Below are 13,697 nucleotides of genomic sequence, written 5' to 3' on the forward strand. Positions count from 1 at the left end.
CCCGTTTTGATTTCAGTGTGACACAGAGAGTTGCTTCCCGCAACCTAACCCTCCAGAAAAACCTGGAGACCTCCTGAGTTGGCCCCTGTAAGATTCGCATCTGTTGAGCTCTTGTTCTGAGCAAAGGACTACTGTAGGCATTCTTTGTGTGCATCAGTGTGGTGAATCCCCAGCCAGCCCATGGGACAGGTACTACTGTCACGCCCTTTTTCAGATGGGGAAAAAGGCTCCAAAATCCCCAGTGGACACCGGGGGCTTCACTGTCAGCAACGGGACAACAGAGGAGGCAGCCACACACCCCTGCCTCCTTCACCACCTGCGGTCATCCACTCCCAGAATCTCTGGCATCAGAGAGGAAAGAGGGGACTCTCTGCGGCCCCAGGTGGCAGACGACAGCCCGAAGCCTGAGAGGGCAAGAGACGCTCAGAGTCTGGGGCTCACTGGTGAGGGCCAGCCCCAGGCTTTGACCCCTTAGAAGTGGCACACATAACGGTGATGAGCTGGGTACCAGAGGGGAGGTTCCAGCCCCCGAAGCACAGGAACTATCCCCAAACCTTTAACACGTGATCACCGCTAGGCCCACCCCAGTGAGCATCTGATCTCACTGGTGTGGGTGGGCCTGCTTTAGGTAAAAACAGCAAACACCAAATCATCCATCTTGATGCTGCCCCAATAATCCACACTGTGTTTACCTCTCTGTGTTCCTTTTTGGTCCCTCGTATACACCCAAAACTGGTCTTACAATTTCACGTCTGTCGTTTTAGTACCTTCCACAAGACTCATGCTACAGCCTAACTTCAATGGCTGAGCCGCAGAAGGGCCCAGGGCCCTCAGACCACCAGGACTTCCTCCCGCAGGTAAGTTAAATACACAGCAGACATGATAGCAAGGCTCCCCACATGCGGTCCCCAAACGGGCTGACTGGGGCATCCAGAAGCCTTCAGGGCAACAGGGAGCAAAGCCCCTAGGCTGATGCCACACTGGATGTTGCCCAGTGCACTTTGGGATGGGGACAATTTTCCTCCTCTGAAGGAGAACAGCCACTCTCCGGGGAAAATGACAGCTCTCAGGCCACAGCCGGAGGCTGAGAAGGAAGCATACCAGCCCAGCCTTGAAGCCCGAGGCTGCGGGACCACTGGTGGTGGCAAACATGGAAGGACAAACAGCTCTGGGGCCAGACCTAGGGGTTCAAATCCCACTTCTGTGTGAACTTGGGACCAGTTACTTCTCGGTGCCTCAGATCTTGTAATGGGTGACGACAGATAACAACGGCACCTACCTCCTAGGGTCCCGATGAGAGTTGGCGGGGTCAATGCTTGCAGAGCGCTCAGGACAATGCTCAGGACACTGAGTGCACCCGCTCCACACCACTAGCGATCACTGTTACTAACGAGGCCCGGACCGAGGGTTCTGGCCATCACGATCATGGGGAAGGGATGACCCAATGTGGCCAGGCAAGCTCTGGCCTGTCCCTGCTATGCAAATAGGCTTGGGGGGTGGGGGGGCAGAGCGGACTCGGGCGCTGAAGCAGCTGCCACCCTGGCTCACCTGCAGCTGTAGGACCTGTTTCTCAAAGGCGGCCGCCTTGGTCTCCAGAGCCTTCCGCTGCTGTTCCTCCTGCCGTGCGGCCTCTGACTTCTCCACCAACTCCTTGCTGACCTTGCTGAGCTCCTGCCGGAGCTTGGCCAGCTCCGCGTTCTGCCTGCAAGACAGTCACCAGCCCCAATTGATGGACAGAAGAGGGACTGACTGGGTGAGCTCTCGCCAGCCCAGAGGGCTCCCCCTGGGTGACAGGGCCGGGCAGACGAGCCTTTCCTCCGGGGCACGTGCTCTTTTACAAGTGGTCACCCACATCCCAGAGCCACTACCAAAGCCTCTCATATTGTCGGTCCCATGGGCTTTGATGTGTGTTGGCGAAGACGTTCTTTTGCCAGCGCCGCGTATGGACCATACAGAGCGAAGAGCAAAATGTGCCCTACAGTATCCCACAGGAACCCCGCCCAGAAAGTCAGAGAAAAGGCAAGACACTCTTCTCCTCATTGCTGATCTAGGACCAGACAGGCCCCAGATGCAGGCTGACTGGCCTCGACACCCCTGCAGGGCTGGAGTCCATGCGCCCCACTTCCCTGGCAGACTGGACCATGGCCACGCCCGGGGGCCACCAGAGGTGGGAGGTTGAGGCACTTTACAAAACAGACTGTTGAACACTGCACAAAAGCTGGATCTCAGGACCGGCGACAAGCACAGAAGTGAAGGAAGGAGACTCTATTGAAAGGAAAAGAAAGGCAGCTCAAGACCCGCTTTCCCCAGTGCAAGCAGGTGATCGGCCCACCAGCCTCATCAGCTCAGAAGACATCTCTCTGAGGCAGGACCAACCGTCCAGCCAGGAGACAATACTAGGCAAGACAAAGGGGACAGACAAGACTGCCCACAACCCTGCACAGTGGTGTCACACCACGTGGAGGCCAGAAACCTGGCTAGGACCAGCTGCACTCTGCTGGCTGAGGGCCAGGTGGGTCCCACCTCTCTGCACTTGGTTTTTCCCACCTGCACCAACGTGGCTGTCCCAAAGGCTCTCTCTCAGCTCACGCTAAGGCCAAGATTCAAGACCGGAGGGCTTACAGCAAAGGCTAGATTCCAGTGCCCTGGGATAGAGATGGGAAGCTGAGTGGGTGGCCCCCTGGGACTGCTCTGGAGCTCTGGGCAGGGCCCCGGGACACCCACCCCATGCAGAGCAGAACTTCCACAAAGGGAGTCAGTGGCCACGGCCTCAGGGTGACAGGTCTGTAGCTTTATGGCTTTCCCCGGGACAGAGGCCGCAGTGGATTCTACATGAGCGGAGAAACCAGAGCTCCACTGTTACCTTCTGCTTGTAGCTGCTGAGGAAACCACAGCCACCAACCTCCAGCCTGCTGACAGGCCAGGGCAGACATGAAGATGTGTGCACACGCACACCCAGAGGAGGCCTCCGCACAGAAGGCACCAGCCTGGGGAAGGTGGCCGTTAGCTCATACTGCCCCGGGGGGCCACCGGCAAGACCAGATGCATGGGCACAGACCCCCCTCCCCGGTCCGGCTCCTGGGCCAACCTTCTCCCCACTTGACTTGCAGCTAAGGGACAGAGGGTACTAGCGCCCTCTACCTTTGTCGGTTCTCCAGGCAAGAGGGGATGCTCTGGGGATAACGCAGAACCTCGGAAAGTCCCTTCTGGATGCTTCAGGCCAAGAGAGGGCAAGGAAATGTGAATCAAAAGAAAATGTAATGGGGCTTCCTCTGGGCCAGCCTGTTGAGACTGTAATGCTCAAATCAGGAAGTCAGAAGAAAGCCACGCTGCCCTTCACAGGGTGAGGTCACTGCTGCCCTCCAAGGTCGGCCCCCTACTGGACTCACTAGCCCTTGGAACTCCTGATGGGTGATGCTGAGAGCAAGAGCCCCCCTGAGCAGGCCGGGCCGAGTGCCGTGAGGCAGGACTTACTACTGCAAATGTCCCTTCCAGCACAGGAGATCTCGTCTCCCGGTGGAGAATCCAGGGGCTCAGGCCCACGGCGGGTCCCCACACCACCAAACTCTGATCATGGACAATCCGCTAACCCCCAAAATTCTGGGTCTCCATGAGAAGTGTTTAAAGACCCTACATCGAGATCCTGTGAAGACAGATGTGGAAAAGTACGTGTTCCCCCGGGAAGGCAAGATGCCAGCACCAGCCAGGACCTGAGAGGCACCCAACCACGTGGACGCTGGGCACGGACAGACCAGACCGGGGTTTGCTGGCTCTCCCTGGCGCCTTGACCACGTGTGAGGATGCCGGCCACGCACTGGAAGGCTTGGCCACTCACAACCAGACAGGGGGATGGAGTCTCAGGCCAGAGCCCTGAACGGGGAGGGTCGCAAGTGCACAGCCAGCCCCCCGTGCTCACTCACGTGTGGGGCCCATGCCAGGCTGCCGTGCCAGCCCCACATCCAGCAAGAAACTAGAATCTACCTGCAAAGCCTTGAGGCTCGGACACCCTCCCCAGCTCCAGAGCCTCCAGGAGAGCGCCCTCACGGTGTCTGAACGGGGGCGCTGAGCTTACTTGCTCTCCACCTGGCTCGTGGCCTGGTTCAAGGCATCCCTCAGGATGGAGTTCTCTTGCTGCAGACGGGCCAGCTGCGTGTTGGGGCCATTCTCCAGTTGCTCCTGAAGAGTCCGGATCTGCAAAGTCAGCGAAGGGGCATCAGAGTGCCTCTTGGCCTCACAGAGAGCCGGCTTTGGTCGGGAGCAACGTCAGCGAGGCCCCAGCCCACAAACTAATGCACCAGAGGCAGGGTGACCCCCTGCATGTGCCCCCTCCCTTCCCTCTGCCTTACGGTCTGTAGACTCCAGGCACTGTGTTAACCGCCGTGACACCAAGCACATAGCCACAGCCTACAATTACCCCGAGGAAGCCTGTTTCCTGATCTCTGACCTCCCGTGGCACATCCCGAGCCAAGCAGCAGGGAGGTGGTCATGGCTCACCATGGACAGAGCACAGGGCTGGGGAGAAGGCACGGGGCTCTGGCCCCTCAGGCCAGGCTGGGCAGAAGGCCCCCGCTGGCCTCGGGTAGCTCATGCCTCTTGTTTCATGGGGTCCTCCCAAGCACAAGTGGAGAGGGCAGAGCCAGCATGACTGGGGAGTCACATGGAGGCTGCGAACTTGACCCACGGGAACGGAGGAGACAGGACATGGCACTGGCCACTTGGGACCAGGCTGTTTTCAAAAAGCGTTGTTTAAAATCTATTTTATATCTTCCTGGATGCTGACGTTCACACACGCGTGGTGGGCTGGCCACGTGAAATGGCCCCCCCCTCCAAAACCAACCCGATTCTGAAGCCAGCTCCCCCACCCTGTGGGGAGCCATGTGCCCCCTGGGGCCCCCGACCACACCCCAGAGCCACTGCTCACCTTGCCCTGTAGCTGCTGCACTTCCTTGACGTGTTCCCGGTAGCTGGCCTGCATGCGCGCCTGCACGGCTGTGATCTCCTGCTCCCGGGCCACAAGCTGCTTCTTCACCTTGGCCTCCCCGGCTGCTGCCTTAGCCTTTTCTGCTGCCAGCTCCTAGGACACAGCAGAGGGCACAGAGGCAGTCAGGCCAGGGCAGGAGCTTGTCAGATGGGCCCAAGGTCATCACAGCCCAGACATCGCCTGGGGCTGGGGGCTTGAGACCCCCTCCCCCTGAGTTCCCGGACAGACCAAGCCAGCCACAGCAGAGAACCCACAGGAGGCAATGAGGGATCTGATCCCTGGAAAACCATGCTGACCTGACCAGTAGGAGTGGATGCCAGACCTTGGCCATGTGAAGGCAGCGGACACAGGAAGGAGCTATGTAAACAGGACACACTGTCTTGTGCTCTCCAGGACTATTGGCTCGGCCCTGCTGGGGCTACAACACCCTGGCTTGGCTGGGTCCCTGACATCCAGGTCCTGGAAGGCCCACTTCTACTTGAGTGCTTCGTGTAAGGATGGAAGCAGCAGTGAGCCTTGATGGCTGAGCCACACGGAGGGCCCAGGTCTCCACGTGTACCTGATCAGTCCTCCCTCCGCAGCCCAGGGAACATCTGCTCTGGTCAGTGTCAGATGCCCATGACGAACACAGGATGCTGGGCCTGGGGACCTGAAGCCTCAGGCATAGGCAGAGCACAGGATGGGACGGGCTGGTCAGGGGAGAGGGGCTGGCTGGGGTCTGTGCCATTCTTGGAAGAATGGCAATGGATGGAAGCCACAGGGGAGCAGAGAGTGACTATTCGAGAAAGGGTGATGCAAATAAGCCCCTGGGGTGAGGATGCTCCCTGTCCAGTGGGCCTCCAGCTGGGCTGGCAGAGCCTGGTGTGGGCCCAGCTAGCCTGGGGGACCACGGTGCAAGTGTCTCCCAAGATTCCAGGCCCTGTGCCATCCCGGTCCTGGGCAGGAGACCAGGGAAGTGGGAAATGCTCTCCTTCTCCAGGCCAGGGATGCCAGGGAGACCCACCCTGAAGGGCCAGAGTGTCCCCTGCACTTCCGTCCCTGGGCTGGGACAGAAGCAAATCAGAGGCTAGAGGAGGAGCTAGGCTGACGGGGTGGCTGCTGGGTGCCAACGCTGCCTGTGTGCCCGGCCTTCCCTGAGCCCACCTGGGACCCCTGGCCTCACTGTTCACACAATCCTCTTCCTGGCTCTGCCCAGGGTGAGAGCCCACAGGAGCCTGAGGTCCACGCTAAAGGACACCTCACTGATCATCCACCGGAGCCGGGAGAGGTGGCCAACACTGTGCTCCCACTCTGAGGCAAGCAGGCGCCTCACTCAATTCTGTCAGTAAGATGGGGATCACAACCCCCATTTTAAAGCTGAGCTCACTGAGCCCTGGGGAAGATATGATGGTGTCCAAGGCCGGGAAGGCTTCCTCTTAGCTGTGTGCTGGCCTTGGGCCTTGGTGGCCATTCGCTAACAGGCAGCCTGCTAGGTTAAGTCAAGCAAGGTGGCCAAAATCACAGGGGACAATACAATGATAGGTAATTGCTTTGGTGATGACAACCATGGCATTGGGAGAGGAAACTGGGCGTTCTGGAAGGCTTCTCGCAGGAGGGAGGGAGAGAGGTCAAAGGAGTCTTCAAAGATAAGGGGAAAATCTCCAGCCAGCCATGCAGTGAAAGGCATTTGAGGATAAGGGAAGAGCAGGAGGAGAGGCCCAGGGGTGGCAACAAAGGGTCGGCATGTCAGGGGAGCACATGGGGCAGGACTGCAGGGGTGTGGGCTCGGGTCTGAAGATTAAGACTCACTGGCAGAGCTTAAAGAGGGACCTCACAGGACCGTGTTAGCACTTGGGAGCCGAGGAGGGTGCAGGGAGGGTGCGGTCAGAGGAGCGGGGGCCTGGCTGGACACCTCGGAGCAAGATGGGTAACGAACACCAAGGGCTGTGTCAAGTGGCCACCACTAGGGTGAGCAGTAAGCGTCCAGCATGAGGGCTGCATTAAGGGGCCTCCTGCAGGAGGCACTCCCTGCTTGCACCCGCTGCCCTGCCCACGGTAGCCAGAGATCCTGGACATGGGGAAGAAACAGGCCACTGGTACTGGCAAAGGTTGTACCTCCTCACTCCTCACACCTCCAGCCCACCCTAAAGTCAAGGGGGCAGGCACGGAACTAGCCAGACAACCACACGGCCAACCAGCCGTGGGGACATTTGCTCCATTTCCTCTCCCCTGACCTTCATTCTGGGGGCAGACAAATGTCACAGGGAGTTCTCAGTTTGTCCAGAAAGAAGATACAGAAGGGTGGCTCCCTGAAACCACAGATTTGACCAGTGCTGGCCTGCTGGCTCCTGGGGGTGGGAGGGCACTGACTCACGGTGCTGGCCCTTTTCTGTGGTGCAAATGCTCACGGCCATGGCACACCATTGGCCGAGGCAGAAAGAGGCTGTGTGTCCGGCTCCTGGGGGCAGGGCAAGCGGCTCCAGCCAGCCTGCATTTCACCAACAACTCAAGACGGGCTCACGTGAAGGCTGCACGTGGACAGTCTTAACAGAGGTGATGAGGCCCAGCGGGCAGAAGGCTACTGAGCTCTAGGGAAGGTCCTTCTCCTGGGTGGACCATTAACCAAGAGTTACCACCCAAAAAGCTCATCTGCTCTTGCCATCTCCACCAAATGAACTTCACTGTTTGGCTCAGGGCTGTGTCTCTCCAGCTGAGGTCAGAAACTCAGGCTGCCTCGTTTCTGACTATTCTCGAATGAGCAGGTGGAGGTGCCCTGAGGAAGGGCTGTGGCCCAGACCACATGGGACATCCCCAGTCCCAGGCCATCTCCCTGGGCCCGCTGCCTGGACAGAAGGGGGAAGTAAGCAGCAAGAGGGCAAGAGCAAGCCACAGAATTCTGCTGGAAAGAGACAGCTTTCAAACTGAGTGCAACTGGCCTCGTGGGACCGCAGCACCGGGACTTACTCCTCAGGAGAGAGGCAAGGACAAAGCTCAGCGAGTTCTGGCGGGGGTGGCCCCTTGTGCTTTCAGGGTGAATACCCTAAAAAGATGGCCTGTCACTGTGGGACCAGTGGTGAGGTTCTGGCCCATCCCCATCAGAGAATGAGGGCCCTAAGCCTCTACTTAACGTCCATGCGCACGTGTTCTTCATCATGGAGGGGAGCTGCCACCCCGCACAGCTACCCAGGGCCATGACAGGTAAGCCAGCCCCAGGTTGTCAGGCTCTCAGACAGCAGGCCTTCCCGTGGCCACAGAATCCCTGGTGTGAGAGGCAGTCCCAAGCCAGCAGGCGCGTGCAAGGAGTCCAGGTGGGAAGGCCGGCCCGCGATCTGGGGACAGCGCTGGCCACCGCTGGGGGTGCTCAGGACAGGGTGTGCACTCAGCCGTACCTTATTGAGCTCCCTCAGTTTGCTCTTGGCGGCAGCTGCATCTTCCTGCTCTGTGGCCAGCAGCTTTTCCTTCTCTTCCAGCTGGCGTTTCAGAATTGCCACAGGGTCGCCCTTCTGAGTGGCCTGGAAGTGCCCATAGAGCAGCGTTAACAGAGGGGGTGCGCAGATACCTGGTGTGCCCTCCCACCCCAGCAGTCAGACCCTGACCCACGACCAGAGCAGGGGCCGGGTCCTGTGGGATGGGGCTTCTGGGTGAGCAGGTTCTAGCCCGACTCCACGCACTTCTGGGGACAGGCACCCCTGCCTCAGCCACCCAGTCGGCCAGGTCTCTAGGCCCACTGCATACAGGAGCTGTTTGGACCAAAAGCTTTGCATCTCTGCAGGTTTTAGGAGCATGGTGCTTCCCATGAACTTGGGCCAATGGTGGCCAAGGCCTCTTCCTACCCCACTGAAGGGCAATTAGTCATTGTTTCTGGCTTGGGGCCCACCCCTTAGCTGCTGTGTGAGGCCTGCAAGATGCCTCGGGAGGCGAGGTGTACTCTGGGGACAGTGGCCTGAGGTGAGTCTGGGCCCGTCTCCTTGGAGGAGAGGTCCTCTCGACCTCCAGTCACTCGCACGCCAAGAGACACCCTTCCCTCCCCCAAGCTCACTGAGCACAAAGCTTCCTGTGACTGTGGGACGTGCCACACCTTGGCGAGAGTCAGGAAGGGAGTAAGCCCTGCTGGCCTCAGGTCAGGAGTCACTGGCCTGGCTCTCAAGACACCCCCCAGCATCACTAACCACTAGGGTGCCACAAAATTCTCCAGCAAAATTCCTAGAGTTCTGACTCTGGATGAGGAACAAACACGTGCCAGGCAGCATCTCCTGGGGGCAGCTCATTCGCCACAAGAAGCAGAGGGCGAGTGCCGGCCTCTGGACTGACCCCCAACAGCAGGAGGGACGTCAGAGAAAGGGGCTTCCAAGCTCCCCACTGTGCAACGTGTCCCTACACCTTCTTTTCTGTACCCGAGCCCTGGCCACAGGCCAGCCAGGCCCCAGTGCCTGTGTTCACCCCCCCTGGCTCACACAACACAGAGCCCGGCCCTGACCCGTAACGGTCTTCCTGTTTCCGTGGCTGGGCTGTGGCTGGGCTGAGGCAGAAGGCAGAGTGTACTCGGGGTGATTCATGCAATCTGTGTCTGGGAAGAGGAGGCGGGGTGCCGCTGAGAGAGGCCAGTGGAGACTATTTCCTGAACTCTGTGCACATGGCCAGCCCAACGGGGTCATTCAAGGGAGGCGAGGGCCCCAGGACTTAAGGGGAGAGCAGGGAGGGCGGGTCTACCTTATGCCAGGTGTCCTGGATGACTCCAGCCTTCTCGGACAGGATCTCAATGAGCCGCTGGGCCTCACCCTCGTTGAATACCATGCTTCCGACCGTGGAGACCAGAGTGTTGTAAGGGAGGTAGAGAGGACTGTCGGAGTCCGGGGGCGCTGTGCAGGGAGAGAGAAGGAACAGGAACTTACCCTCCGCCCCCAGCAACCAAGCTGGTCACACCTCAAAGCAGCAGGGGCCAGACAGCCGACCGAGGACTCTGTCCAGCTGCTTGGGCTGTACGGGCTGAATGCGAGCCTGACCTGGGTACCCTGAGCTCTTTCAGAGTGCTGAGAAACGGCCCAGACTTCAGGTCCCTGCACAGTCGTCCCAACTGCCCGAAGAGAGCAGAGGGGGAAGGTCCCTAAGTAAAAGAAAGGCTGTTTTCCTAGGCTGGGGGAGACATCCTCACTGCCCCCTTTTATCATCAAAATGAGCAGAATTAAGCAAGGCATACCTTCCCCAAAGGTGCTTTTCCTTCCCTTTTTCCAGCAAACCGCTTGGTCCAGTTCCAGCCCTGCACAGCCCTGCACAGGCGGGTTCACCCGCCCGTGGTGACCAAGCCCCATGGCTCCTCGTAAACATGGACCCCACCGCCACAACCCTGCAGTCACTGGAGAAGGATGGCAAGCAAAGGCCCGCATCTCTAAGGCTGCTTCTCTGTGGCCCCAGGGAAAAGGAGGCTCTTCCCACACATCCAGGTTCAAACACTGTTTCTGGCTTCATGAAGCCCGAGGCAGGTTTTAGGGGAGGGGAAGCTGGGCTAGGTTCTTTCACAGCGGGCCTGCCCACTTGTCAGTCCACGAGTGACTTCCCGGGAGGCACAGAGTCAGGTGCCAACAGCCACCTGTGCTGTGACTTCTGCGGTGCTCCTGAGGCCCCCTGACACACACACACTCACTCAAGGCAGGCTCTCGAGTGGCCTCGAATGCAGGAAAGGGTGAACTGAGACGCCCCATCTGGCAGCAACCCCGCCTGAAATGCCCCGGGGAATGACTTATGCCGAGGCCCAGAGCTGCCCTGCGGCCTAACGACCGGCCCCAAATGCATGAAATAAAGGGAAACAGGCCGGCCCATAGCAGCACCTTCACCTAAGCCCCCCTCACTGAGGACAACGCACGGGGAAGGTTTCCATAGCAACCCCAAATTCTCTGGCCTGTCACAATATTTTCACTTGCTAGTCACAATATTTTCATCGCCAAAGCATTTAGCGTGATACCTTAATGAGGGGAACGTGGGATGTGGGCGAGCTGGTTGCTATGAGCACCTTCATTGTAGAACTTCTTACCTCGTGAGGCTCGGGAGATTAAAAATAACCACGGTGACGTTCAAGGCCTAAGAGCTCAAGAGTGCCATGAAAATGAAGTGGGGGTGGGGTGCGTGTTCCCTTCAGCCTTTCTTTTCATTGATATATGTATGTAACACAAAATCATCTTGATGGCAAACTTAGAAAAACCACTCTGAGCACCGCTAAGCCAAAAACAAAGCAAAGACCGCTCTCAAGTTCACTACTAGAAGACCGCACCAGTAGCATTTTGGTTTCCGGGGTCCCTGTCCTTCCCCCTCAGCCTGCAGGCAGATGCAGGTTTTCCAGAAGACGGAAGTCCACTATTTCAAAGACACAGTTGGAGCTCAAATGGACAGACGTTTTTCTTTCCTGACTCGGGAAATGTCTACTGTGCTGTCCCAACAGGCTGGCCACCAGTTACGTGTGGCCACTGGGCACTTGAAATGCAGCCAGCGTGGACCAAGCTGTGCTGCAGGTACAAGTACACCCTGGTTTGAAGACTTGGTAAAATATCTGTAATAATTTTCTGGTATCGACTGCATGTGGAAATGATAATATTTGGGGAAAATTGGGTTAAATAAAATATATCATTAAAATTTAATTCTTTTTTGTTTGCTTTTTTTTCACGTAGCTGCTAGGAAAGTCTGAATTACACATATGCTCACACGGGTGGCTCACACTATTTCTACTGGACAGGCTGGTCTATTCCTTTCCAGCCCTGGGGACCCTCCAACCCCCCAAAAGTACGGCCGTTGTCCCTGCAGAGGCCTCAGACTGCGCAGGGGCTCGGGCATCTCTTGAAGCCTCTCCTAGACCATCCTTCTAGGCCCCCGTAGTCCCTACCACATTGCTGGGGGCAGGAGGGGGAGACATTTAGATAATGGAGCCAGGCTTTGCTATGGAGCTCTGTTTCCCCACAGATGTCACCCCAGTGGTCTTGACAGACCGTGTTCCCTCTTGGATAGCCAGGACACTCTGCCTGCAGAACGCTGCCAAGAGTATTCTGTAAGAGTGTCATTCTAATACACCTTTATTCAAACTTTCTTACCTAATTATATTTTATTAGATGTTTTAGAGAACAAAGTAATGAAAACTTGAGCAGGTGCAACAATCCAAAGCTACACACAGCACAATTTAACTCTCCCCTGCCTATCGCCCGATCTCCCCACGCAAACTTCCCTGGCCTTCTCTATGCTCATATGAACACTATCTTTTAAGGTATTTTTAGAGAGCCCCAGCTTTACACTTTTCCAAGAAGTCGTTTAGGTAAGAATGGTGCCATCTTTGGGGTGCCTGGATGGCTCAGTCGGTTGAGCATCCGACTTTGGCTTAGGTCATGATCTCGCAGTTTGTGAGTTCGAGTCCCACGTTGGACTCTGTGCTGACAGCTTGGAGCCTGGAGCCTGCTTCGGATTCTGTGTCTCTGCCTCTTTCTGCCCCTCCTCTACTTGTGCTCTCTCTCTATCAAAAATAAAGAGAATGTAGGGGCGCCTGGGTGGCGCAGTCGGTTAAGCGTCCGACTTCAGCCAGGTCATGATCTCGCGGTCCGTGAGTTCGAGCCCCGCATCAGGCTCTGGGCTGATGGCTCGGAGCCTGGAGCCTGTTTCCGATTCTGTGTCTCCCTCTCTCTCTGCCCCTCCCCCGTTCATGCTTTGTCTCTCTCTGTCCCAAAAATAAATAAAAAACGTTGAAAAAAAAATTTAAAAAAAAAATGAGAATGTAAAAAAAAAAAAAAAAAAATTTAAAGAATGGTGCCATCTTTATTTCCCCCAAATCAGGGGAAGTAAAAATGAAAGAAAAAAGTACTTGGAAGTAGGCACCAGAACTTTTGGACCTCCATGTGAACTGCATTTGCTTCTGGGTTTCAAGATCCTCTCACCAAACCAGTGGCGCTGAGCTCACTTGGATGCCTGTTCCTGGGAGGCGGGCACCCGGGCCACAAATCACGTGCTAACAGGAGCTAACTTGGGCCGGCATGTTACACATCTCCAGCAAAGACTCGAAAACTGGAAATAATCCGGGCATTGTGAAATCTTAAGGCACTACACTAAATTTGTCAAAGACTAACATCTAATCTGCTAAACCACTGACGTCACGAAGACCATGAGGCGGTGAATAATGGAGACCAGCTCCTGAGAGCCTGCCCCTATAGTCTCTGCCTTGCCCACCTTGGTGAGTTCTGAAATACCAGGAATGGACGAGCAGGGAGGCCTGGAGGAAGGTCACAGCAAGAGAGCAAAGAGCGGAGAGACAGAACAGAGATAGAACCGGTGCCTCACTGCTCTGGAGTAATCCAGACCTGCCCGGCAGGGGACACAATAAACACCCCCAGGGACCGGGCCCTGCAAAGATGGCACAGGTCTGGCTCAGGGGGCAGCCTCTGGACATGTTCCTTCACCTCCAGGGAATGGCTCCTGTGGGGTCTGGGTCAGAACCCTCAGAGCTGTGGACTTGCCGAGGAGAACCGGAAACGAGATTTGTATGTGTCACCTCCTGACCTTTAGTGCTGACAGCTAACTCAAAGAAAAAGAAATAAATAAAACCTCTGTGGGGCTGAACAAACACATCTGTGGGCCAGGTGTGGCCTGCAGATCACATCTGCCCCTGGGCACTGGGCACCGTGGTCAGAACAAGGCCCCTGAGTCAGGCGGTCTGGGCTCAAATTCTGCGAGCTCAGCTCCTTCCTGCCTGTGCGTCCTTGGGCAAGTT

At 57.1% G+C, this 13,697-nt stretch overlaps 1 protein-coding gene across 6 annotated transcripts in view; it reads right to left on the reverse strand.

Annotated features, from left to right (window-relative positions):
* RRBP1 (ribosome binding protein 1) overlaps positions 1-13,697 on the reverse strand; it is a 65,784-nt gene that overhangs the window by 16,829 nt on the left and 35,258 nt on the right. For all 6 annotated transcript variants that reach the window (XM_047854484.1, XM_047854489.1, XM_047854487.1 and 3 more), the window contains exons 3-7: positions 9,671-9,819; positions 8,350-8,472; positions 4,922-5,074; positions 4,073-4,191; positions 1,549-1,702 (exon numbers count right to left, since the gene is read on the reverse strand). In XM_047854484.1, the coding sequence (XP_047710440.1) occupies positions 1,549-1,702; positions 4,073-4,191; positions 4,922-5,074; positions 8,350-8,472; positions 9,671-9,819 (698 nt within the window). The remainder of the gene's footprint in view (positions 1-1,548; positions 1,703-4,072; positions 4,192-4,921; positions 5,075-8,349; positions 8,473-9,670; positions 9,820-13,697) is intronic.

Source organism: Prionailurus viverrinus, chromosome A3 (genome assembly GCF_022837055.1).
Source record: "Prionailurus viverrinus isolate Anna chromosome A3, UM_Priviv_1.0, whole genome shotgun sequence".
NCBI lineage: Eukaryota > Metazoa > Chordata > Mammalia > Carnivora > Felidae > Prionailurus > Prionailurus viverrinus.